This window comes from Ursus arctos, unplaced genomic scaffold (genome assembly GCF_023065955.2).
Source record: "Ursus arctos isolate Adak ecotype North America unplaced genomic scaffold, UrsArc2.0 scaffold_30, whole genome shotgun sequence".
Classification (NCBI taxonomy): Eukaryota; Metazoa; Chordata; class Mammalia; order Carnivora; family Ursidae; genus Ursus; species Ursus arctos.
Window position 1 is genome coordinate 13,909,610 of NW_026622986.1, and position 23,588 is coordinate 13,933,197.

At 37.4% G+C, this 23,588-nt stretch overlaps 2 protein-coding genes across 2 annotated transcripts in view; both read right to left on the reverse strand.

Annotated features, from left to right (window-relative positions):
* The window catches only part of LOC125281624 (ankyrin repeat domain-containing protein 26-like), a 564,334-nt gene that overhangs the window by 131,156 nt on the left and 409,590 nt on the right, over positions 1 to 23,588 (reverse strand). The window lies entirely within an intron of this gene.
* Positions 1 to 23,588, reverse strand: part of LOC130542182 (ankyrin repeat domain-containing protein 26-like) — a 32,941-nt gene that overhangs the window by 6,327 nt on the left and 3,026 nt on the right. The window contains exons 2-10 of the mRNA XM_057304724.1: positions 22,421 to 22,547; positions 22,062 to 22,117; positions 16,970 to 17,096; positions 16,611 to 16,666; positions 11,519 to 11,645; positions 11,160 to 11,215; positions 6,079 to 6,205; positions 5,720 to 5,775; positions 3,888 to 3,960 (exon numbers count right to left, since the gene is read on the reverse strand). Coding sequence (XP_057160707.1) covers positions 3,888 to 3,960; positions 5,720 to 5,775; positions 6,079 to 6,205; positions 11,160 to 11,215; positions 11,519 to 11,645; positions 16,611 to 16,666; positions 16,970 to 17,096; positions 22,062 to 22,117; positions 22,421 to 22,547 — 805 coding nt within the window. The remainder of the gene's footprint in view (positions 1 to 3,887; positions 3,961 to 5,719; positions 5,776 to 6,078; positions 6,206 to 11,159; positions 11,216 to 11,518; positions 11,646 to 16,610; positions 16,667 to 16,969; positions 17,097 to 22,061; positions 22,118 to 22,420; positions 22,548 to 23,588) is intronic.

Consider the following 23,588-nt stretch of genomic DNA (forward strand, 5'->3'; position numbering starts at 1 on the left):
AGAGAAGCCCACAACAGGGTAAATACTTGTCTAAACTACAGGGATCCAAGAGGAAGACATCACCAGCAGTTCAGAATGCCAGAGAAAAGGGCAGACAGTAGAAAGCATCAGAGAGCGTTTGGAAGAATTCAAGATTGTGAAAGCTTTATATGTAATTTTAAGATACCCGGACACAAATGTTTTTCCAACAGTAGTTCATAATCATATTTGCGTTTGAGACAGATCACTCTAAATGCCGCGGAGAGCAATGAATTTGAGGGGCATTGTAATAAAAGATGGGAGATGAATTAGAAGACAGTAACACAAAATAAAGATGAAGCAAGCACACCTGAACTGACAGAATGGTTCCAGAAATAATCAGGATATAAAATTATCAGGGCCCAGGACAGAATAAATCTGTACTAATTGAATAAACACACTATCTTGGATCCCTAGAGAACTAACTTTGCTCATTACCTTCTAAAAGGCATCAAGTGAGAAGAGAAATAATCTACATGAACTGTTTTAAGTTGCTTGTATTTATTTTTTAATTTTTCTCTTTCGTATCTTCCTGTGTTACAGGAGCCTGTAGGTGTTTTGTCTTAAAAGTCCTGCTTCTTGGATCCACCAAGCTCAGGAAGAAGTAACAGCAAACAAGTCAATTGTATAGGTAAACAACTTTGAATTCATTGCCTGTACTCACTACTCTAGGAGCTAACTGAAAATCTTTTGAAAATACAGTGTTAATTCTACAAGTAAAGAAAGAACATAAAACTACAGGGGTGAAAAAAATACTGTACTATTTATTAGTACAGACCTGATCATATGAGAGAAAAGGCACTGAATTAACTGGTACATTAAGTAGAGCACACATTAGAGGTGGTTCATCAATAGACGGAGTCTCTTAGAATTAAAACTGATTTTCCATAGATCATTTTTAAATGATATAGTACTATTTAAAACCAATATTCCATTTATTCATTAAAAATAATAAAGGAGGGCGCCTGGGTGGCTCAGCTGGCAAAACAGCTGCCTTCGGCTCAGGTCATGATCTGGGATTCCTGGGATCGAGTCCTCCATCAGACTCCCTGCTCAGCTGGGAGAGTCTCCTTCTCCCTCTGCCCCTCCTCCCACTCGTTCTCTCAATCTGTCTCTCTCAAATACATAAAATCTTTAGATAATAATCATAATAATAAAGGGACACCTGGGCGGCTCAGTGAGTTAAGCGTCCGTCCGACTCTTGATTTCAGCTCAGGTCATGATCTCAAGGTCCTAAGATCAAGCCCCCCATCAGGCCCGGTGCTGAGCATGGAGCCTGCTTGGGATTCTCTCCCTCCCTCTCCCTCTGCCTCTCCCTCCCTCCCCACTTTCTCTCTCTAAAAAAAATAAAAATAAGAAAGCAAGGAGATGGACTATGCATACAGAGCTGAGAAGGTGATAACTACATAGTAAATCCTCAACGATTCCCATTACTGCTGGGAAAGCCAACTCTAAAATAAAGTCATAGAGAATACAGGAAATAGTCTAATATTTCATTTGGGAAGGTGCTTTTATTAGGTACAGTGAATATAGTTTAACCAATACTTGTGAATTTAGAGCTATAAAAATAAAGCTAAGAAATTATGTTTTGAGTAAGCAATCTTTAGATCGCTACCTAGTATTCTCAACTGGCTCCAAAGTTCTAAATATAATCTTGCTACCCGCTCTCAAGCGAATGCAAAAAACTAGCCTCAAGGAAATTACTTTCTCCTCATTCTTATTCATATGTTGTTTTGCTTAGAGCAAGAATGCAAATGTCTTGCTAAAAGATATTCTGTTTGGTTGTAGGTTGCAGAAAAGGAGTAAACACAAAGTAATTTTTGCCACAAAATTAGTTTTGAAAAATCAGAACTATGGTGAAGTCATGGAGAGGTTGAATTCTCTATGATTCTTTATTACCTTCTTTGCGCTCTCTGGTTTCTGGTGGCTGTGATTCACACAGGTCGTGGAGTTTATAATTCTCTAACAGAAACACAGCTCCAATATTATTAATCTTTTCTTTATCTATTAAGGTCGTCTGTCCAAATTCTGTGGGTGCTGACTGAATTTTGGTCATCGATTGTGATATAGATGGGCACCTATCATCAACCTTCAAATCCCTGTATCTTTGACAAGTCTCATTATTCTGGGTCAAACCAGTGGACTCCCAATTGGACAAATCGGAAAACAAAGTTTCATTTATTAGAATGTAAATAATAAGACAAACTTGACTAATCCGTATAAACTCTTTTGTCAAAGAAGCAGTCCCATGTCCTGTTCTTCTCCCACACATACTACTGCTCATTCATAACTTACTGTATTTTACATGTCCTCTACTTGCCATTCACACAGATGAATTTAACTGTCTCTCATGTTTTTTATTCTCTAGTATTACATATTTTAACTCACTCACCAAGCTCTATTACATATTCTGTATTCCCTAAGGACTTTTGTTCATTAGTAATTAAGATTTTCCAAGGTATGAATTATTTTAGTAACAACATTTATGTCTAACCATTTATTTTATGTTTAAATACGCACCCTGTGTTCTACAGACATGGGTTTTAAAACATTTTCAACGAATGGTACTACCTTAATTACAATGACATGGTCTTTCCTCAATGCACCAATATCTTCAGAAATTTTTAAGCCTTGGATAAACATCATAAACTTACATGAGAAAAGCAAGCCTCGGGTGATCTAATCATTTCCAAGTAAAAACAGAATGAGTCTCAGTCCACAGCAGATCCAAAAACTACAGTGCCATGAAACAGGAAATGTATAACAAAACTATTTTCCTTTTTTTTAAAACAAGATTGTGTGATTTAAGCCTCTTAAGGCTAGTGAAAGAAAAAAGCAAGAAATGCAGAAACGAAACCTTAATGCCCATTTCATCACAAGGGTCCCTTTATCATTTTGCATCCATGACCCCTGTGTATGGTTTAAAACAGTCCTCCCGTGTCTTCTGAGAATCCGGAGTTCCAAAGTCCATCCATTCACAGGGTCCAAGAGGTCAAAACTGTTTTCACAATAATGCTAAATGTTATTTGACATTTTCACTCTCATTCTCTTATTACGTGTACGGTGAAGTTTTCTAAAGATATGATACGTGATAGTATCACAAGTCACATGATTAGTGGGTCATAGCTCGAATGGCTAACAATGTATGATTGTGTATGCTTGTATTTTAAATGTTTGTTTTAATTTCTAATATTGTAAATATCAACAGATGCAACCCACTAAAGCAGAAATTCTTTGGAATTCCTAATAATTTTTAGATAGTATAAAAGGACCCTAAGGCCAATAAGTTTCAGAATTACTGTTTTCAAAGATTGTGTCTGACAAATATTAAGATCTACCTAACTACTTCCCACATTTTTAATAATCAAAGATACCATACACACACACACACACACACACACACACACACACCGTGTCTGCTAATAACATCTATTTGGCTTCAGATGACCAACAAAACAACACTAAGATGAAATAAAATTAAAACACAATTGACATGACAGCTAGTGAAGCTTTACTCTAGATAAAGATCAGAATTCATATAAACATTGAACACTGGCAAAACCTTAGAGTCTACTAATAATTTCTAGGAATCCTTAGGAAGTAAAGGGATTCGAAACTAGAACTTTAGGATTTCAAAACATAAAAGTACAAACTTGAGCTAAAACTTCATTTTTAAAATCTCTTTTTCTAATGCTTGTAAATATCTTTTGTTCAAACATGGATATCAACAATGATATCTACCTTATTTATGTCAAATCCGTCAGTTAAATTTGCCATTAACCCCCCAAAAAATCAGAATAAGAAGAGGGTAAGCATTGAATATTTTACTGTACTTCCTTCCACCATTAAATTTGTATTGTACAATTTACCTGACTTTGATGTGTCTTTTTTCATAATCTCTATTGTTTTATTACGAACAGAAGCCTTCACCTCAATGATCGGCTGAATGGGTATTGAAACAATATGATTAAGACATAATGTACATTTCATTCAATTTCTAATTAAAAATACAAATAATGCTGAACTTACCAATAACGTAAAGGCAATTAACACATTTTGTATATTACATGTCTTATATACTGTGTTCTTACAATAGAAACTAAAGAAAAGCCTATTAAGAAAATCATAAGGAAGAGAAAATACATTAACAGTACAGTACTGTATGGAAAAAAAATCTGTAAGTGGACACACAATTCAAACCCATCTTGTTCAAGGGTCAACTGTATACCTATACGGTGTCACTGAAACTTAACATACCCCAAATTAGAAATCCACTTTCCCATTCTAACTTTCCCATTCTTCTCCTGACACTAATGTCATTTATTTTTTGTCCTTCAGAAATCTTCACATTTAAAAAAGTGTCCTCAATATACACCAAATCACTAAAGACTGCTGTGATCATTTTTGTCTTATATTTCTATAGCACCCTTTTGTTTTCACATTTGTTACCACATTTGTTCATTACACATACCAGAGAGGTAGGTATGAGTACCATTTCTATGAATGAGGTCACTGACATTCAAACAGGTTAAACAAGTTTCTCTGGGATCCCACAACTACCAAGTGACAGAACCAGGATGCTAGCATATCTCTTGACTTCAAATATGGTGCTCACACCATGTGTAGCACCTGCCTGTGCTAAGAGATCAGGCCCTTTAATCCCCTTCTATAGTCTATCACCTTAGAATAGGCCATCATTAATTTATACTTGTTTCTACAAGTATGGCTGCCACAAAGATACTCAATGCATACTATTTTAACTATCTGAAATGGTTTTTAGCTATTAAAACATCAGTAAAGCAGGGGAGCCTGTGTGGCTCAGTGGGTTCTGGGATCTAGCTCCATGTGCTCAGTGGGAAGCCTGCTTCTCCCTCTCCCTCTGCCCCCCTCCCCGCCACCTGCTCATGCTCTCTTCCTCTCTCTCTCTCTCCCTCTCTCTCTGAAATAAATAAAATCTGTTTAAAAATAAATAAATACAACACCACTAAACCAAATTGTTATTACAATTCCAATGCTCCTTGTGAATCTACTTGACAGTCCAAATATAATACTTTCAGGGGCCCTGGATGGCTCAGCCGGTTGAGTGTCGAACTCTTCGAGTCAGTTGGGCTCTGCACTCAAGCGTGGATTCAGATTCAGATTCTCTCTCCCTCTCGCTCCCGCCCACTCACTCACTCTCTCAAATAAATAAATAAATAAATAAATATAAATAAATAAATAAATAAATAAAATCTTTTAGAAATGTGTATATATATAATACTTTCATGTCCCAGGCATTATCGTTTCAAGTTCCGGCTATAAAAAACTATAATCCAAACTCTTTCTAGATCTCATTAGCAGCTTTGCACATCCATATACACCACAGAATCATACATTTGGCCCTAGGCTGGCCTGGACCAATTCTTTAGTTTTTTAGATATCTTAATTTCAAAACCCAAACTAATTCCTTTTCAGTTCTAAGCCTCGGTTTTCTCCAATAATACTGCACAGCTTTTGTTAAGTTAAGCTTGCAAATTAGCAGAACTGTATTATGCTATATCATTATATTTACACATAATGATTTTGTCAATTACAGGTAAAAGGATAAGGAAATACTTTTTATGGGCAAACACACAGACAAGAGAGTAAAGCCTAAGCATTCCTTTCATGTTTTCACATCACTCAACGCTTATATTGTAAAACAAGAAGAAGAAAACAGTACCTCAGAATGCCAAGGTGATTCTCTATCTTCCTCTTCTCCCAATCCTATTACCATAACTACAAAATATAGTCACAGATACATTAATGAGAACATGTATCATTATGAATTTCAAACATATATACAAGCCTATCCGTATTTAAGAATATTCCAATAATATAAAAGGGATAGGAGTAAGATTTTCAGAGCTGAAGTATTTTCAAGAAGAAAAAGTTGGTAGTCATCGGGATACTTATAAAGAAAGACAGCAAAAGAAAAATACCTTAATGAAATGGAAAACATATCTGGATCTACAGACTTACAGATTGTGATGTACCAGCACTTAAGCATAGAAAAAGATTCATAGATGTTCACTCACTTACCATCTCCATTATTTTTGGATGCTCTAGCAGCAGAAGTCAAGTTGTCATTAACTGTTTGCCCTTGTGGAGCACTTTCCATATCAATCCCATTGTCCTTTTCCCCAATTGCTGATAGCACCTCTCCGTCCTATAAAAACAACACAAAACAAAACCCACCTTCAGAAAACATCACATTAATTCAATTGCTCACTCACTCACTTACTCAAGAAAGACAAATACATACCGGCTCTGTCAAATCATAGGCACTATCCTGGGACAAGTTGGAAATAGAAAGAAAAGACAGAGACTACCCTATATGCTAGTAGGACCAGAGATGGACGAAAACAGGTAAGAACACAGAGTATCATTTACTAGTTCTACAGGTGAGGTGAATGAAGCACAGCGAAGGCACAAAAGAGAAAACAGCTGTATGTGGGAAGCTCAGGAAGTGCTGCAAAGATAGGGCTGTATCTTGAAAGACAGACAAAGTGCACAAGGAGGGTGTGAAGGGCCTTCTAGAAAAGGTAGGAGGAGCAAAAGGATGAACTATGAAATAACACAGGAAGTGACGATAGCTAGAGAATGTGGCAAAACTGGAACACACTTTTTGGGAATGGGATACAGACATGTAATTGGAAAATCAGGACTGAACCAAAAAGGTGTCATGCTAGAATATGAACTTTCTCCTTCATGTCATGGGTATCCACCAAATAAGCGGAGAAGTTACATCATCACAAACATATTTAAAAAGGTCACTCTGACAGCAATGTCAAGATGAGCATAAAGGAACCAAAACCAGAAGAGCATTTCAAAATTATAGGTGAGGGGGTGAATTATGTTAATAAGATATGAAAAATGGTAAGCAGGGACAAAATACTGAATGTGGTGAATGACTGAATGTGCTAAATTTTTTTTTGTTTTTTAACTTATTTCTTTTTTAGATTTTTGTTGATTGATTGATTGATTGATTGGTCAGGGAAAGAGAGAGAGAGCACAAGCAGGAGGAGTGGCAGGCAGAGAGAGAAGCCGGCTCCACGCTGAGCAAGGAGCCCAACCCGGGACTGGATCCCAGGATCCTGGGATCATGACCTGAGCTGAAGGCAGACACTTACTTAACCCACTGAGCCAGCCAGGTGTCGCTTTGCTAATTTAAATTCAATTAATTAACATATAATGTATTACTGGTTTCAGAGGTAGAGATGTGGTGATTGTTTTTTAAAAATTTATTTATTTATTTTTAGAGAGAGACAGTGTGCGCATGCAGGGGAAGGGGCAGAGGGAGAGGAAGAGAGAGAATCCTCAAGCAGACTCCCTACTGAGTATGGAGCCAGACATGGGGCTTGATATACCAGGACCCCGAGAACACGACCTGAGCCAGTCATGAGTCAGATGCTTAACCGGGTGAGCCACCCAGGTGCCCCTGGATATAGCAATTTCGGGGAAGTTTGGAGTCCAGGACTTTTCCTGCTTCAGAGTTTTGGTGGTGCCATACACTAGCATGGGGAAAACAAATGACAGAGCAGATTACAAAAAGTCAGGGAAGTGGGAAAGGTCATAAACGATGTTTTCAATCCGGGACATACCAAATTCGAAGCACCCAGGAGACTTAAGAAGAAAGTTATAGACAAATACATTTGAAGTAGGAAAAAAATGACATTGCTCAGGAAAATATAATTAATATAATTACACATATTTAAATATAAATATAACAAAATATAATTGATATAAGTAAATAATGTAAACCTACACAGAACTCTGAAATTTTCAGAACAAAAATAAAGGTAGGGGGAAAAAGCCATGGGATTCAATATTTCAATTATATACTTCACATTAGTTTCAAGGATAGAAAATACACTTTTATTAACATAGGCAAGTTAATGGGCACCTGGGTGGCTCAGTTGGTTAAGCATCTGACTCTGGATTTTGGCTCAGGTCATGATCTCGGGTTTGTGAGACTGAGCCCCACATCAGGCTCCATGCTCAGTGGGAAGTCGGCTTCTCTCCCTCTCTCTTCCTCTCCCTCTTACCCTCTCCCCCCACCACACACTCCCTCTCTCTCTCGCTCTGAAATAAATAAAACTTTAGGAAAAAAACATACGCAGGCAAGTATTCATCTCTGTAATGAACAGCATTTTAAAGATTAATAAAAAGATTTATTCGCAAAACACCGATTTAAGATTTTATAAGAATACTCCTTTTTAAAAATCAATCTTAAAAAGATTTAAATTGTGGAAGAGAAATACTTATGGGATCACAGCATTTTGAGGCATTTTTAAGTACTACTATGATTTATGAAAAAAGATAAATCCCATTTTAAAATTCACATAGTTTTCTTCTGTGAACTGTGACTAGCAAACTAATAGCTCTAATTTCCTATCTACGAATACAAGACGGTAGTTAAGGACTGGAGAAAGAACCTAGTACTAACAAATTAATAATCATGACCATCCAAGCTGAATGTTTTAAAGACTCCAAATACATGTATGATTATCAAGCAGGGCCCAATATTCACATGAGGAAAGAAGAAAGGGACCAAAAAAATCCAATCACCAGTATTTCTGAGTTTCAGATTCGAAAGAATTCGCACGTTAAATTTAACAACTACGTGCGTGCCTGGCTGGCTCAGTCGGAAGAGTGTGTGACTCTTGATCTCAGGGTTGTGAGTTCAAGCCCCGTGTTGGGTATAGAGATTACTCAAAATTTTTAAAACCTAAAAAAACCCCCTAGAATTAACAACTAGGAATACTAAAGTTTCCTGGGAATAATATAAAATGTATCCACTATTGGAGATACTTGAAAAAGTAAAAATCATCTTCCAGAAATAATTCTGTACACTCTGTTGGCAACCTTTCCTTCCTTATGACTCTACGATGACAAATAGTTCATATTAGAAAAAAACTTATAAATTGTGAGTTCATTCATTTGATGTCTTTGTATGTATCTATTATATGCAGATATAATTAAAAATAAATAAATCAGAATCCAGAAACAATTTTCTCCTTTAAGAGTGTTGTAGCTTAAAATTTATTTCATTTGCTGGATAAAGATTAAGAACCTCACTTACATAATCAGAAATTTCCGTTTTAATTAATGAAAAGACTACATAAAATGTTTACTTATTTCCTCTCTTTATTCTCAAAAAGATCTAAAACCTGCCAAGATTATACCACACAGTACGTTAAATTAGAAACCACAAGAAAGGGCACCTGGGTGGCTCAGTTGGTTAAGCGTCTGCCTTCAGCTCAGGTCATGATCCCAGGGTCCTGGGATCGAGTCCTGAATCAGGCTCCCTGCTCAGTGGGGTGTCTGCTTCTCCCTCTGCCCCTCCCCCTGCTTCTGTGTGCTCCAGCTCTCAATATCTCTCTCTCACTGTCTCGCACAAAATAAATAAATAAAATCTTCAAAGAAAAGAAAGAAAGGAAGGCAGAAAGGAACCAGAAGGAAGACAATGGCCAAAAATTCAAAATTCATAATAAATCTGATTAAGGTCTAACACAGATTTCACTTTGCATTATCTATAAACACAGATTTTGCTAAATTAAATATCACACTTTATTAAAGTTAAAGGGATAAAATTTTCTTCCAGGCTTCATGAAAATCAGCTGTAAGTCATTCAGAAGAGTCCAAGCATTTGTATTACCTGACTTTGTTTTCTTAGTTTGCACTCAAAATAATCTCTACCCTATTTTATAATACAGACTATCTGCTCTCCCTTAGCCCCACTACTGCAATTGTGTTTTTGTAATACTCTCTCTCAACTCTTCAATCTTTACATTCATCTTGCCCTTCTTAAATGAATTCTTCCCCCCACCCCCTCCCTCATCTTCACCTCCATCTAGCTGTTCTTGCCAGTTGCTTTCTAATTCTTTACTTCCATACTGGCATACCTAAGAATTGTTCACTCCCACCAACCTTTATAAATCTCAATCCGGTACTTATCTCCCTGTTGTTATTACACTGTGTTCTCTTATGATCTTGAGGACTTCTAGCATATCTCTTGACTTCAAATATGGTGCGCACACCATTGTGTAGCACCTGCCTGTGCTAAGAGATCAGGCCCTTTTTATCCCCTTCTATAGTCTATCACCTTAGAATAGGCCATCATTAATTTATACTTGTTTCTACAAGTATGGCTGCCACAAAGATACTCAATGCATACTATTTTAACTATCTGAAATGGTTTTTAGCTATTAAAACATCAGTAAAGCAGGGGCGCCTGCATGGCTCAGTGGGTTCTGGGATCTAGCTCCATGTGCTCAGTGGGAAGCCTGCTTCTCCCTCTCCCTCTGCCCCCCTCCCCGCCCCCTGCTCATGCTCTCTTTCTCTCTCTCTCTCTCCCTCTCTCTCTGAAATAAATAAAATCTGTTTAAAAATAAATAAATACAACACCACTAAACCAAATTGTTATTACAATTCCAATGCTCCTTGTGAATCTACTTGACAGTCCAAATATAATACTTTCAGGGGCCCTGGATGGCTCAGCCGGTTGAGTGTCGAACTCTTCGAGTCAGTTGGGCTCTGCACTCAAGCGTGGATTCAGATTCAGATTCTCTCTCCCTCTCGCTCCCGCCCACTCACTCACTCTCTCAAATAAATAAATAAATAAATAAATAAATAAATAAATAATCTTTTAGAAATATGTGTATATATATAATACTTTCATGTCCCAGGCATTATCGTTTCAAGTTCCAAGCTGTAAAAAACTATAATCCAAACTCTTTCTAGATCTCATTAGCAGCTTTGCACATCCATATACACCACAGAATCATACATTTGGCCCTAGGCTGGCCTGGACCAATTCTTTAGTTTTTTAGATATCTTAATTTCAAAACCCAAACTAATTCCTTTTCAGTTCTAAGCCTCAGTTTTCTCCAATAATACTGCACAGCTTTTGTTAAGTTAAGCTTGCAAATTAGCAGAACTGTATTATGCTATATCATTATATTTACACATAATGATTTTGTCAATTACAGGTAAAAGGATAAGGAAATACTTTTTATGGGCAAACACACAGACAAGAGAGTAAAGCCTAAGCATTCCTTTCATGTTTTCACACCATCACTCAATGCTTATATTGTAAAACAAGAAGAAGAAAACAGTACCTCAGAATCCCAAGGTGATTCTCTATCTTCCTCTTCTCCCAATCCTATTACCATAACTACAAAATATAGTCACAGGTACATTAATGAGAACATGTATCATTATGAATTTCAAACATATATACAAGCCTATCCGTATTTAAGAATATTCCAATAATATAAAAGGGATAGGAGTAAGATTTTCAGAGCTGAAGTATTTTCAAGAAGAAAAAGTTGGTAGTCATCGGGATACTTATAAAGAAAGACAGCAAAAGAAAAATACCTTAATGAAATGGAAAACATATCTGGATCTACAGACTTACAGATTGTGATGTACCAGCACTTAAGCATAGAAAAAGATTCATAGATGTTCACTCACTCACCATCTCCATTATTTTTGGATGCTCTAGCAGCAGAAGTCAAGTTGTCATTAACTGTTTGCCCTTGTGGAGCACTTTCCATATCAATCCCATTGTCCTTTTTCCCAATTGCTGATAGCACCTCTCCGTCCTATAAAAACAACACAAAACAAAACCCACCTTCAGAAAACATCACATTAATTCAATTGCTCGCTCACTCACTTACTCAAGAAAGACAAATACATACCGTCTCCGTCAAGTCATAGGCACTATCCTGGGACAAGTTGGAAATAGAAAGAAAAGACAGAGACTACCCTATATGCTAGTAGGACCAGAGATGGACGAAAACAGGTAAGAACACAGAGTATCATTTACTAGTTCTACAGGTGAGGTGAATGAAGCACAGCGAAGGCACAAAAGAGAAAACAGTTGTATGTGGGAAGCTCAGGAAGTGCTGCAAAGATAGGGCTGTATCTTGAAAGACAGACAAAGTGCACAAGGAGGGTGTGAAGGGCCTTCTAGAAAAGGTAGGAGGAGCAAAAGGATGAACTATGAAATAACACAGGAAGTGACGATAGCTAGAGAATGTGGCAAAACTGGAACACACTTTTTGGGAATGGGATACAGACATGTAATTGGAAAATCAGGACTGAACCAAAAAGGTGTCATGCTAGAATATGAACTTTCTCCTTCATGTCATGGGTATCCACCAAATAAGCGGAGAAGTTACATCATCACAAACATATTTAAAAAGGTCACTCTGACAGCAATGTCAAGATGAGCATAAAGGAACCAAAACCAGAAGAGCATTTCAAAATTATAGGTGAGGGGGTGAATTATGTTAATAAGATATGAAAAATGGTAAGCAGGGACAAAATACTGAATGTGGTGAATGACTGAATGTGCTAAATTTTTTTTTGTTTTTTAACTTATTTCTTTTTTAAATTTTTGTTGATTGATTGATTGATTGATTGGTCAGGGAAAGAGAGAGAGAGCACAAGCAGGAGGAGTGGCAGGCAGAGAGAGAAGCCGGCTCCACGCTGAGCAAGGAGCCCAACCCGGGACTGGATCCCAGGATCCTGGGATCATGACCTGAGCTGAAGGCAGACACTTACTTAACCCACTGAGCCAGCCAGGTGTCGCTTTGCTAATTTAAATTCAATTAATTAACATATAATGTATTACTGGTTTCAGAGGTAGAGATGTGGTGATTGTTTTTTAAAAATTTATTTATTTATTTTTAGAGAGAGACAGTGTGCGCATGCAGGGGAAGGGGCAGAGGGAGAGGAAGAGAGAGAATCCTCAAGCAGACTCCCTACTGAGTATGGAGCCAGACATGGGGCTTGATATACCAGGACCCCGAGAACACGACCTGAGCCAGTCATGAGTCAGATGCTTAACCGGGTGAGCCACCCAGGTGCCCCTGGATATAGCAATTTCGGGGAAGTTTGGAGTCCAGGATTTTTCCTGCTTCAGTGTTTCGGTGGTGCCATACACTAGCATGGGGAAAACAAATGACAGAGCAGATTACAAAAAGTCAGGGAAGTGGGAAAGGTCATAAACGATGTTTTCAATCCGGGACATACCAAATTCGAAGCACCCAGGGGACTTAAGAAGAAAGTTATAGACAAATACATTTGAAGTAGGAAAAAAATGACATTGCTCAGGAAAATATAATTAATATAATTACACATATTTAAATATAAATATAACAAAATATAATTGATATAAGTAAATAATGTAAACCTACACAGAACTCTGAAATTTTCAGAACAAAAATAAAGGTAGGGGGAAAAAGCCATGGGATTCAATATTTCAATTATATACTTCACATTAGTTTCAAGGATAGAAAATACACTTTTATTAACATAGGCAAGTTAATGGGCACCTGGGTGGCTCAGTTGGTTAAGCATCTGACTCTGGATTTTGGCTCAGGTCATGATCTCGGGTTTGTGAGACTGAGCCCCACATCAGGCTCCATGCTCAGTGGGAAGTCGGCTTCTCTCCCTCTCTCTTCCTCTCCCTCTTACCCTCTCCCCCCACCACACACTCCCTCTCTCTCTCGCTCTGAAATAAATAAAACTTTAGGAAAAAAACATACGCAGGCAAGTATTCATCTCTGTAATGAACAGCATTTTAAAGATTAATAAAAAGATTTATTCGCAAAACACCGATTTAAGATTTTATAAGAATACTCCTTTTTAAAAATCAATCTTAAAAAGATTTAAATTGTGGAAGAGAAATACTTATGGGATCACAGCATTTTGAGGCATTTTTAAGTACTACTATGATTTATGAAAAAAGATAAATCCCATTTTAAAATTCACATAGTTTTCTTCTGTGAACTGTGACTAGCAAACTAATAGCTCTAATTTCCTATCTACGAATACAAGACGGTAGTTAAGGACTGGAGAAAGAACCTAGTACTAACAAATTAATAATCATGACCATCCAAGCTGAATGTTTTAAAGACTCCAGATACATGCATGATTATCAAGCAGGGCCCAATATTCACATGAGGAAAGAAGAAAGGGACCAAAAAAATCCAATCACCAGTATTTCTGAGTTTCAGATTCGAAAGAATTCGCACGTTAAATTTAACAACTACGTGCGTGCCTGGCTGGCTCAGTCGGAAGAGTGTGTGACTCTTGATCTCAGGGTTGTGAGTTCAAGCCCCGTGTTGGGTACAGAGATTACTCAAAATTTTTAAAACCTAAAAAAACCCCCAAGAATTAACAACTAGGAATACTAAAGTTTCCTGGGAATAATATAAAATGTATCCACTATTGGAGATACTTGAAAAAGTAAAAATCATCTTCCAGAAATAATTCTGTACACTCTGTTGGCAACCTTTCCTTCCTTATGACTCTACGATGACAAATAGTTCATATTAGAAAAAAACTTATAAATTGTGAGTTCATTCATTTGATGTCTTTGTATGTATCTATTATATGCAGATATAATTAAAAATAAATAAATCAGAATCCAGAAACAATTTTCTCCTTTAAGAGTGTTGCAGCTTAAAATTTATTTCATTTGCTGGATAAAGATTAAGAACCTCACTTACATAATCAGAAATTTCCGTTTTAATTAATGAAAAGACTACATAAAATGTTTACTTATTTCCTCTCTTTATTCTCAAAAAGATCTAAAACCTGCCAAGATTATACCACACAGTACGTTAAATTAGAAACCACAAGAAAGGGCACCTGGGTGGCTCAGTTGGTTAAGCGTCTGCCTTCAGCTCAGGTCATGATCCCAGGGTCCTGGGATCGAGTCCTGAATCAGGCTCCCTGCTCAGTGGGGTGTCTGCTTCTCCCTCTGCCCCTCCCCCTGCTTCTGTGTGCTCCAGCTCTCAATATCTCTCTCTCACTGTCTCGCACAAAATAAATAAATAAAATCTTCAAAAAAAAGAAAGAAAGGAAGGCAGAAAGGAACCAGAAGGAAGACAATGGCCAAAAATTCAAAATTCATAATAAATCTGATTAAGGTCTAACACAGATTTCACTTTGCATTATCTATAAACACAGATTTTGCTAAATTAAATATGAGATATCACACTTTATTAAAGTTAAAGGGATAAAATTTTCTTCCAGGCTTCATGAAAATCAGCTGTAAGTCATTCAGAAGAGTCTAAGCATTTGTATTACCTGACTTTGTTTTCTTAGTTTGCACTCAAAATAATCTCTACCCTATTTTATAATACAGACTATCTGCTCTCCCTTAGCCCCACTACTGCAATTGTGTTTTTGTAATACTCTCTCTCAACTCTTCAATCTTTACATTCATCTTGCCCTTCTTAAATGAATTCTTCCCCCCACCCCCTCCCTCATCTTCACCTCCATCTAGCTGTTCTTGCCAGTTGCTTTCTAATTCTTTACTTCCATACTGGCATACCTAAGAATTGTTCACTCCCACCAACCTTTATAAATCTCAATCCGGTACTTATCTCCCTGTTGTTATTACACTGTGTTCTCTTATGATCTTGAGGACTTCTAGCATATCTCTTGACTTCAAATATGGTGCGCACACCATTGTGTAGCACCTGCCTGTGCTAAGAGATCAGGCCCTTTTTATCCCCTTCTATAGTCTATCACCTTAGAATAGGCCATCATTAATTTATACTTGTTTCTACAAGTATGGCTGCCACAAAGATACTCAATGCATACTATTTTAACTATCTGAAATGGTTTTTAGCTATTAAAACATCAGTAAAGCAGGGGCGCCTGCATGGCTCAGTGGGTTCTGGGATCTAGCTCCATGTGCTCAGTGGGAAGCCTGCTTCTCCCTCTCCCTCTGCCCCCCTCCCCGCCCCCTGCTCATGCTCTCTTTCTCTCTCTCTCTCTCCCTCTCTCTCTGAAATAAATAAAATCTGTTTAAAAATAAATAAATACAACACCACTAAACCAAATTGTTATTACAATTCCAATGCTCCTTGTGAATCTACTTGACAGTCCAAATATAATACTTTCAGGGGCCCTGGATGGCTCAGCCGGTTGAGTGTCGAACTCTTCGAGTCAGTTGGGCTCTGCACTCAAGCGTGGATTCAGATTCAGATTCTCTCTCCCTCTCGCTCCCGCCCACTCACTCACTCTCTCAAATAAATAAATAAATAAATAAATAAATAAATAAATAAATAATCTTTTAGAAATATGTGTATATATATAATACTTTCATGTCCCAGGCATTATCGTTTCAAGTTCCAAGCTGTAAAAAACTATAATCCAAACTCTTTCTAGATCTCATTAGCAGCTTTGCACATCCATATACACCACAGAATCATACATTTGGCCCTAGGCTGGCCTGGACCAATTCTTTAGTTTTTTAGATATCTTAATTTCAAAACCCAAACTAATTCCTTTTCAGTTCTAAGCCTCAGTTTTCTCCAATAATACTGCACAGCTTTTGTTAAGTTAAGCTTGCAAATTAGCAGAACTGTATTATGCTATATCATTATATTTACACATAATGATTTTGTCAATTACAGGTAAAAGGATAAGGAAATACTTTTTATGGGCAAACACACAGACAAGAGAGTAAAGCCTAAGCATTCCTTTCATGTTTTCACACCATCACTCAATGCTTATATTGTAAAACAAGAAGAAGAAAACAGTACCTCAGAATCCCAAGGTGATTCTCTATCTTCCTCTTCTCCCAATCCTATTACCATAACTACAAAATATAGTCACAGGTACATTAATGAGAACATGTATCATTATGAATTTCAAACATATATACAAGCCTATCCGTATTTAAGAATATTCCAATAATATAAAAGGGATAGGAGTAAGATTTTCAGAGCTGAAGTATTTTCAAGAAGAAAAAGTTGGTAGTCATCGGGATACTTATAAAGAAAGACAGCAAAAGAAAAATACCTTAATGAAATGGAAAACATATCTGGATCTACAGACTTACAGATTGTGATGTACCAGCACTTAAGCATAGAAAAAGATTCATAGATGTTCACTCACTCACCATCTCCATTATTTTTGGATGCTCTAGCAGCAGAAGTCAAGTTGTCATTAACTGTTTGCCCTTGTGGAGCACTTTCCATATCAATCCCATTGTCCTTTTTCCCAATTGCTGATAGCACCTCTCCGTCCTATAAAAACAACACAAAACAAAACCCACCTTCAGAAAACATCACATTAATTCAATTGCTCGCTCACTCACTTACTCAAGAAAGACAAATACATACCGTCTCCGTCAAGTCATAGGCACTATCCTGGGACAAGTTGGAAATAGAAAGAAAAGACAGAGACTACCCTATATGCTAGTAGGACCAGAGATGGACGAAAACAGGTAAGAACACAGAGTATCATTTACTAGTTCTACAGGTGAGGTGAATGAAGCACAGCGAAGGCACAAAAGAGAAAACAGTTGTATGTGGGAAGCTCAGGAAGTGCTGCAAAGATAGGGCTGTATCTTGAAAGACAGACAAAGTGCACAAGGAGGGTGTGAAGGGCCTTCTAGAAAAGGTAGGAGGAGCAAAAGGATGAACTATGAAATAACACAGGAAGTGACGATAGCTAGAGAATGTGGCAAAACTGGAACACACTTTTTGGGAATGGGATACAGACATGTAATTGGAAAATCAGGACTGAACCAAAAAGGTGTCATGCTAGAATATGAACTTTCTCCTTCATGTCATGGGTATCCACCAAATAAGCGGAGAAGTTACATCATCACAAACATATTTAAAAAGGTCACTCTGACAGCAATGTCAAGATGAGCATAAAGGAACCAAAACCAGAAGAGCATTTCAAAATTATAGGTGAGGGGGTGAATTATGTTAATAAGATATGAAAAATGGTAAGCAGGGACAAAATACTGAATGTGGTGAATGACTGAATGTGCTAAATTTTTTTTTGTTTTTTAACTTATTTCTTTTTTAAATTTTTGTTGATTGATTGATTGATTGATTGGTCAGGGAAAGAGAGAGAGAGCACAAGCAGGAGGAGTGGCAGGCAGAGAGAGAAGCCGGCTCCACGCTGAGCAAGGAGCCCAACCCGGGACTGGATCCCAGGATCCTGGGATCATGACCTGAGCTGAAGGCAGACACTTACTTAACCCACTGAGCCAGCCAGGTGTCGCTTTGCTAATTTAAATTCAATTAATTAACATATAATGTATTACTGGTTTCAGAGGTAGAGATGTGGTGATTGTTTTTTAAAAATTTATTTATTTATTTTTAGAGAGAGACAGTGTGCGCATGCAGGGGAAGGGGCAGAGGGAGAGGAAGAGAGAGAATCCTCAAGCAGACTCCCTACTGAGTATGGAGCCAGACATGGGGCTTGATATACCAGGACCCCGAGAACACGACCTGAGCCAGTCATGAGTCAGATGCTTAACCGGGTGAGCCACCCAGGTGCCCCTGGATATAGCAATTTCGGGGAAGTTTGGAGTCCAGGATTTTTCCTGCTTCAGTGTTTCGGTGGTGCCATACACTAGCATGGGGAAAACAAATGACAGAGCAGATTACAAAAAGTCAGGGAAGTGGGAAAGGTCATAAACGATGTTTTCAATCCGGGACATACCAAATTCGAAGCACCCAGGAGACTTAAGAAGAAAGTTATAGACAAATACATTTGAAGTAGGAAAAAAATGACATTGCTCAGGAAAATATAATTAATATAATTACACATATTTAAATATAAATATAACAAAATATAATTGATATAAGTAAATAATGTAAACCTACACAGAACTCTGAAATTTTCAGAACAAAAATAAAGGTAGGGGGAAAAAGCCATGGGATTCAATATTTCAATTATATACTTCACATTAGTTTCAAGGATAGAAAATACACTTTTATTAACATAGGCAAGTTAATGGGCACCTGGGTGGCTCAGTTGGTTAAGCATCTGACTCTGGATTTTGGCTCAGGTCATGATCTCGGGTTTGTGAGACTGAGCCCCACATCAGGCTCCATGCTCAGTGGGAAGTCGGCTTCTCTCCCTCTCTCTTCCTCTCCCTCTTACCCTCTCCCCCCACCACACACTCCCTCTCTCTCTCGCTCTGAAATAAATAAAACTTTAGGAAAAAAACATACGCAGGCAAGTATTCATCTCTGTAATGAACAGCATTTTAAAGATTAATAAAAAGATTTAATCGCAAAACACTGATTTAAGATTTTATAAGAATACTCCTTTTTAAAAATCAATCTTAAAAAGATTTAAATTGTGGAAGAGAAATACTTATGGGATCACAGCATTTTGAGGCATTTTTAAGTACTACTATGATTTATGAAAAAAGATAAATCCCATTTTAAAATTCACATAGTTTTCTTCTGTGAACTGTGACTAGCAAACTAATAGCTCTAATTTCCTATCTACGAATACAAGACGGTAGTTAAGGACTGGAGAAAGAACCTAGTACTAACAAATTAATAATCATGACCATCCAAGCTGAATGTTTTAAAGACTCCAGATACATGCATGATTATCAAGCAGGGCCCAATATTCACATGAGGAAAGAAGAAAGGGACCAAAAAAATCCAATCACCAGTATTTCTGAGTTTCAGATTCGAAAGAATTCGCACGTTAAATTTAACAACTACGTGCGTGCCTGGCTGGCTCAGTCGGAAGAGTGTGTGACTCTTGATCTCAGGGTTGTGAGTTCAAGCCCCGTGTTGGGTACAGAGATTACTCAAAATTTTTAAAACCTAAAAAAACCCCCAAGAATTAACAACTAGGAATACTAAAGTTTCCTGGGAATAATATAAAATGTATCCACTATTGGAGATACTTGAAAAAGTAAAAATCATCTTCCAGAAATAATTCTGTACACTCTGTTGGCAACCTTTCCTTCCTTATGACTCTACGATGACAAATAGTTCATATTAGAAAAAAACTTATAAATTGTGAGTTCATTCATTTGATGTCTTTGTATGTATCTATTATATGCAGATATAATTAAAAATAAATAAATCAGAATCCAGAAACAATTTTCTCCTTTAAGAGTGTTGCAGCTTAAAATTTATTTCATTTGCTGGATAAAGATTAAGAACCTCACTTACATAATCAGAAATTTCCGTTTTAATTAATGAAAAGACTACATAAAATGTTTACTTATTTCCTCTCTTTATTCTCAAAAAGATCTAAAACCTGCCAAGATTATACCACACAGTACGTTAAATTAGAAACCACAAGAAAGGGCACCTGGGTGGCTCAGTTGGTTAAGCGTCTGCCTTCAGCTCAGGTCATGATCCCAGGGTCCTGGGATCGAGTCCTGAATCAGGCTCCCTGCTCAGTGGGGTGTCGGCTTCTCCCTCTGCCCCTCCCCCTGCTTCTGTGTGCTCCAGCTCTCAATATCTCTCTCTCACTGTCTCGCACAAAATAAATAAATAAAATCTTCAAAGAAAAGAAAGAAAGGAAGGCAGAAAGGAACCAGAAGGAAGACAATGGCCAAAAATTCAAAATTCATAATAAATCTGATTAAGGTCTAACACAGATTTCACTTTGCATTATCTATAAACACAGATTTTGCTAAATTAAATATGAGATATCACACTTTATTAAAGTTAAAGGGATAAAATTTTCTTCCAGGCTTCATGAAAATCAGCTGTAAGTCATTCAGAAGAGTCTAAGCATTTGTATTACCTGACTTTGTTTTCTTAGTTTGCACTCAAAATAATCTCTACCCTATTTTATAATACAGACTATCTGCTCTCCCTTAGCCCCACTACTGCAATTGTGTTTTTGTAATACTCTCTCTCAACTCTTCAATCTTTACATTCATCTTGCCCTTCTTAAATGAATTCTTCCCCCCACCCCCTCCCTCATCTTCACCTCCATCTAGCTGTTCTTGCCAGTTGCTTTCTAATTCTTTACTTCCATACTGGCATACCTAAGAATTGTTCACTCCCACCAACCTTTATAAATCTCAATCCGGTACTTATCTCCCTGTTGTTATTACACTGTGTTCTCTTATGATCTTGAGGATTTCTAGCATATCTCTTGACTTCAAATATGGTGCGCACACCATTGTGTAGCACCTGCCTGTGCTAAGAGATCAGGCCCTTTTTATCCCCTTCTATAGTCTATCACCTTAGAATAGGCCATCATTAATTTATACTTGTTTCTACAAGTATGGCTGCCACAAAGATACTCAATGCATACTATTTTAACTATCTGAAATGGTTTTTAGCTATTAAAACATCAGTAAAGCAGGGGCGCCTGCATGGCTCAGTGGGTTCTGGGATCTAGCTCCATGTGCTCAGTGGGAAGCCTGCTTCTCCCTCTCCCTCTGCCCCCCTCCCCGCCCCCTGCTCATGCTCTCTTTCTCTCTCTCTCTCTCCCTCTCTCTCTGAAATAAATAAAATCTGTTTAAAAATAAATAAATACAACACCACTAAACCAAATTGTTATTACAATTCCAATGCTCCTTGTGAATCTACTTGACAGTCCAAATATAATACTTTCAGGGGCCCTGGATGGCTCAGCCGGTTGAGTGTCGAACTCTTCGAGTCAGTTGGGCTCTGCACTCAAGCGTGGATTCAGATTCAGATTCTCTCTCCCTCTCGCTCCCGCCCACTCACTCACTCTCTCAAATAAATAAATAAATAAATAAATAAATAAATAAATAAATAATCTTTTAGAAATATGTGTATATATATAATACTTTCATGTCCCAGGCATTATCGTTTCAAGTTCCAAGCTGTAAAAAACTATAATCCAAACTCTTTCTAGATCTCATTAGCAGCTTTGCACATCCATATACACCACAGAATCATACATTTGGCCCTAGGCTGGCCTGGACCAATTCTTTAGTTTTTTAGATATCTTAATTTCAAAACCCAAACTAATTCCTTTTCAGTTCTAAGCCTCAGTTTTCTCCAATAATACTGCACAGCTTTTGTTAAGTTAAGCTTGCAAATTAGCAGAACTGTATTATGCTATATCATTATATTTACACATAATGATTTTGTCAATTACAGGTAAAAGGATAAGGAAATACTTTTTATGGGCAAACACACAGACAAGAGAGTAAAGCCTAAGCATTCCTTTCATGTTTTCACACCATCACTCAATGCTTATATTGTAAAACAAGAAGAAGAAAACAGTACCTCAGAATCCCAAGGTGATTCTCTATCTTCCTCTTCTCCCAATCCTATTACCATAACTACAAAATATAGTCACAGGTACATTAATGAGAACATGTATCATTATGAATTTCAAACATATATACAAGCCTATCCGTATTTAAGAATATTCCAATAATATAAAAGGGATAGGAGTAAGATTTTCAGAGCTGAAGTATTTTCAAGAAGAAAAAGTTGGTAGTCATCGGGATACTTATAAAGAAAGACAGCAAAAGAAAAATACCTTAATGAAATGGAAAACATATCTGGATCTACAGACTTACAGATTGTGATGTACCAGCACTTAAGCATAGAAAAAGATTCATAGATGTTCACTCACTCACCATCTCCATTATTTTTGGATGCTCTAGCAGCAGAAGTCAAGTTGTCATTAACTGTTTGCCCTTGTGGAGCACTTTCCATATCAATCCCATTGTCCTTTTTCCCAATTGCTGATAGCACCTCTCCGTCCTATAAAAACAACACAAAACAAAACCCACCTTCAGAAAACATCACATTAATTCAATTGCTCGCTCACTCACTTACTCAAGAAAGACAAATACATACCGTCTCCGTCAAGTCATAGGCACTATCCTGGGACAAGTTGGAAATAGAAAGAAAAGACAGAGACTACCCTATATGCTAGTAGGACCAGAGATGGACGAAAACAGGTAAGAACACAGAGTATCATTTACTAGTTCTACAGGTGAGGTGAATGAAGCACAGCGAAGGCACAAAAGAGAAAACAGTTGTATGTGGGAAGCTCAGGAAGTGCTGCAAAGATAGGGCTGTATCTTGAAAGACAGACAAAGTGCACAAGGAGGGTGTGAAGGGCCTTCTAGAAAAGGTAGGAGGAGCAAAAGGATGAACTATGAAATAACACAGGAAGTGACGATAGCTAGAGAATGTGGCAAAACTGGAACACACTTTTTGGGAATGGGATACAGACATGTAATTGGAAAATCAGGACTGAACCAAAAAGGTGTCATGCTAGAATATGAACTTTCTCCTTCATGTCATGGGTATCCACCAAATAAGCGGAGAAGTTACATCATCACAAACATATTTAAAAAGGTCACTCTGACAGCAATGTCAAGATGAGCATAAAGGAACCAAAACCAGAAGAGCATTTCAAAATTATAGGTGAGGGGGTGAATTATGTTAATAAGATATGAAAAATGGTAAGCAGGGACAAAATACTGAATGTGGTGAATGACTGAATGTGCTAAATTTTTTTTTGTTTTTTAACTTATTTCTTTTTTAAATTTTTGTTGATTGATTGATTGATTGATTGGTCAGGGAAAGAGAGAGAGAGCACAAGCAGGAGGAGTGGCAGGCAGAGAGAGAAGCCGGCTCCACGCTGAGCAAGGAGCCCAACCCGGGACTGGATCCCAGGATCCTGGGATCATGACCTGAGCTGAAGGCAGACACTTACTTAACCCACTGAGCCAGCCAGGTGTCGCTTTGCTAATTTAAATTCAATTAATTAACATATAATGTATTACTGGTTTC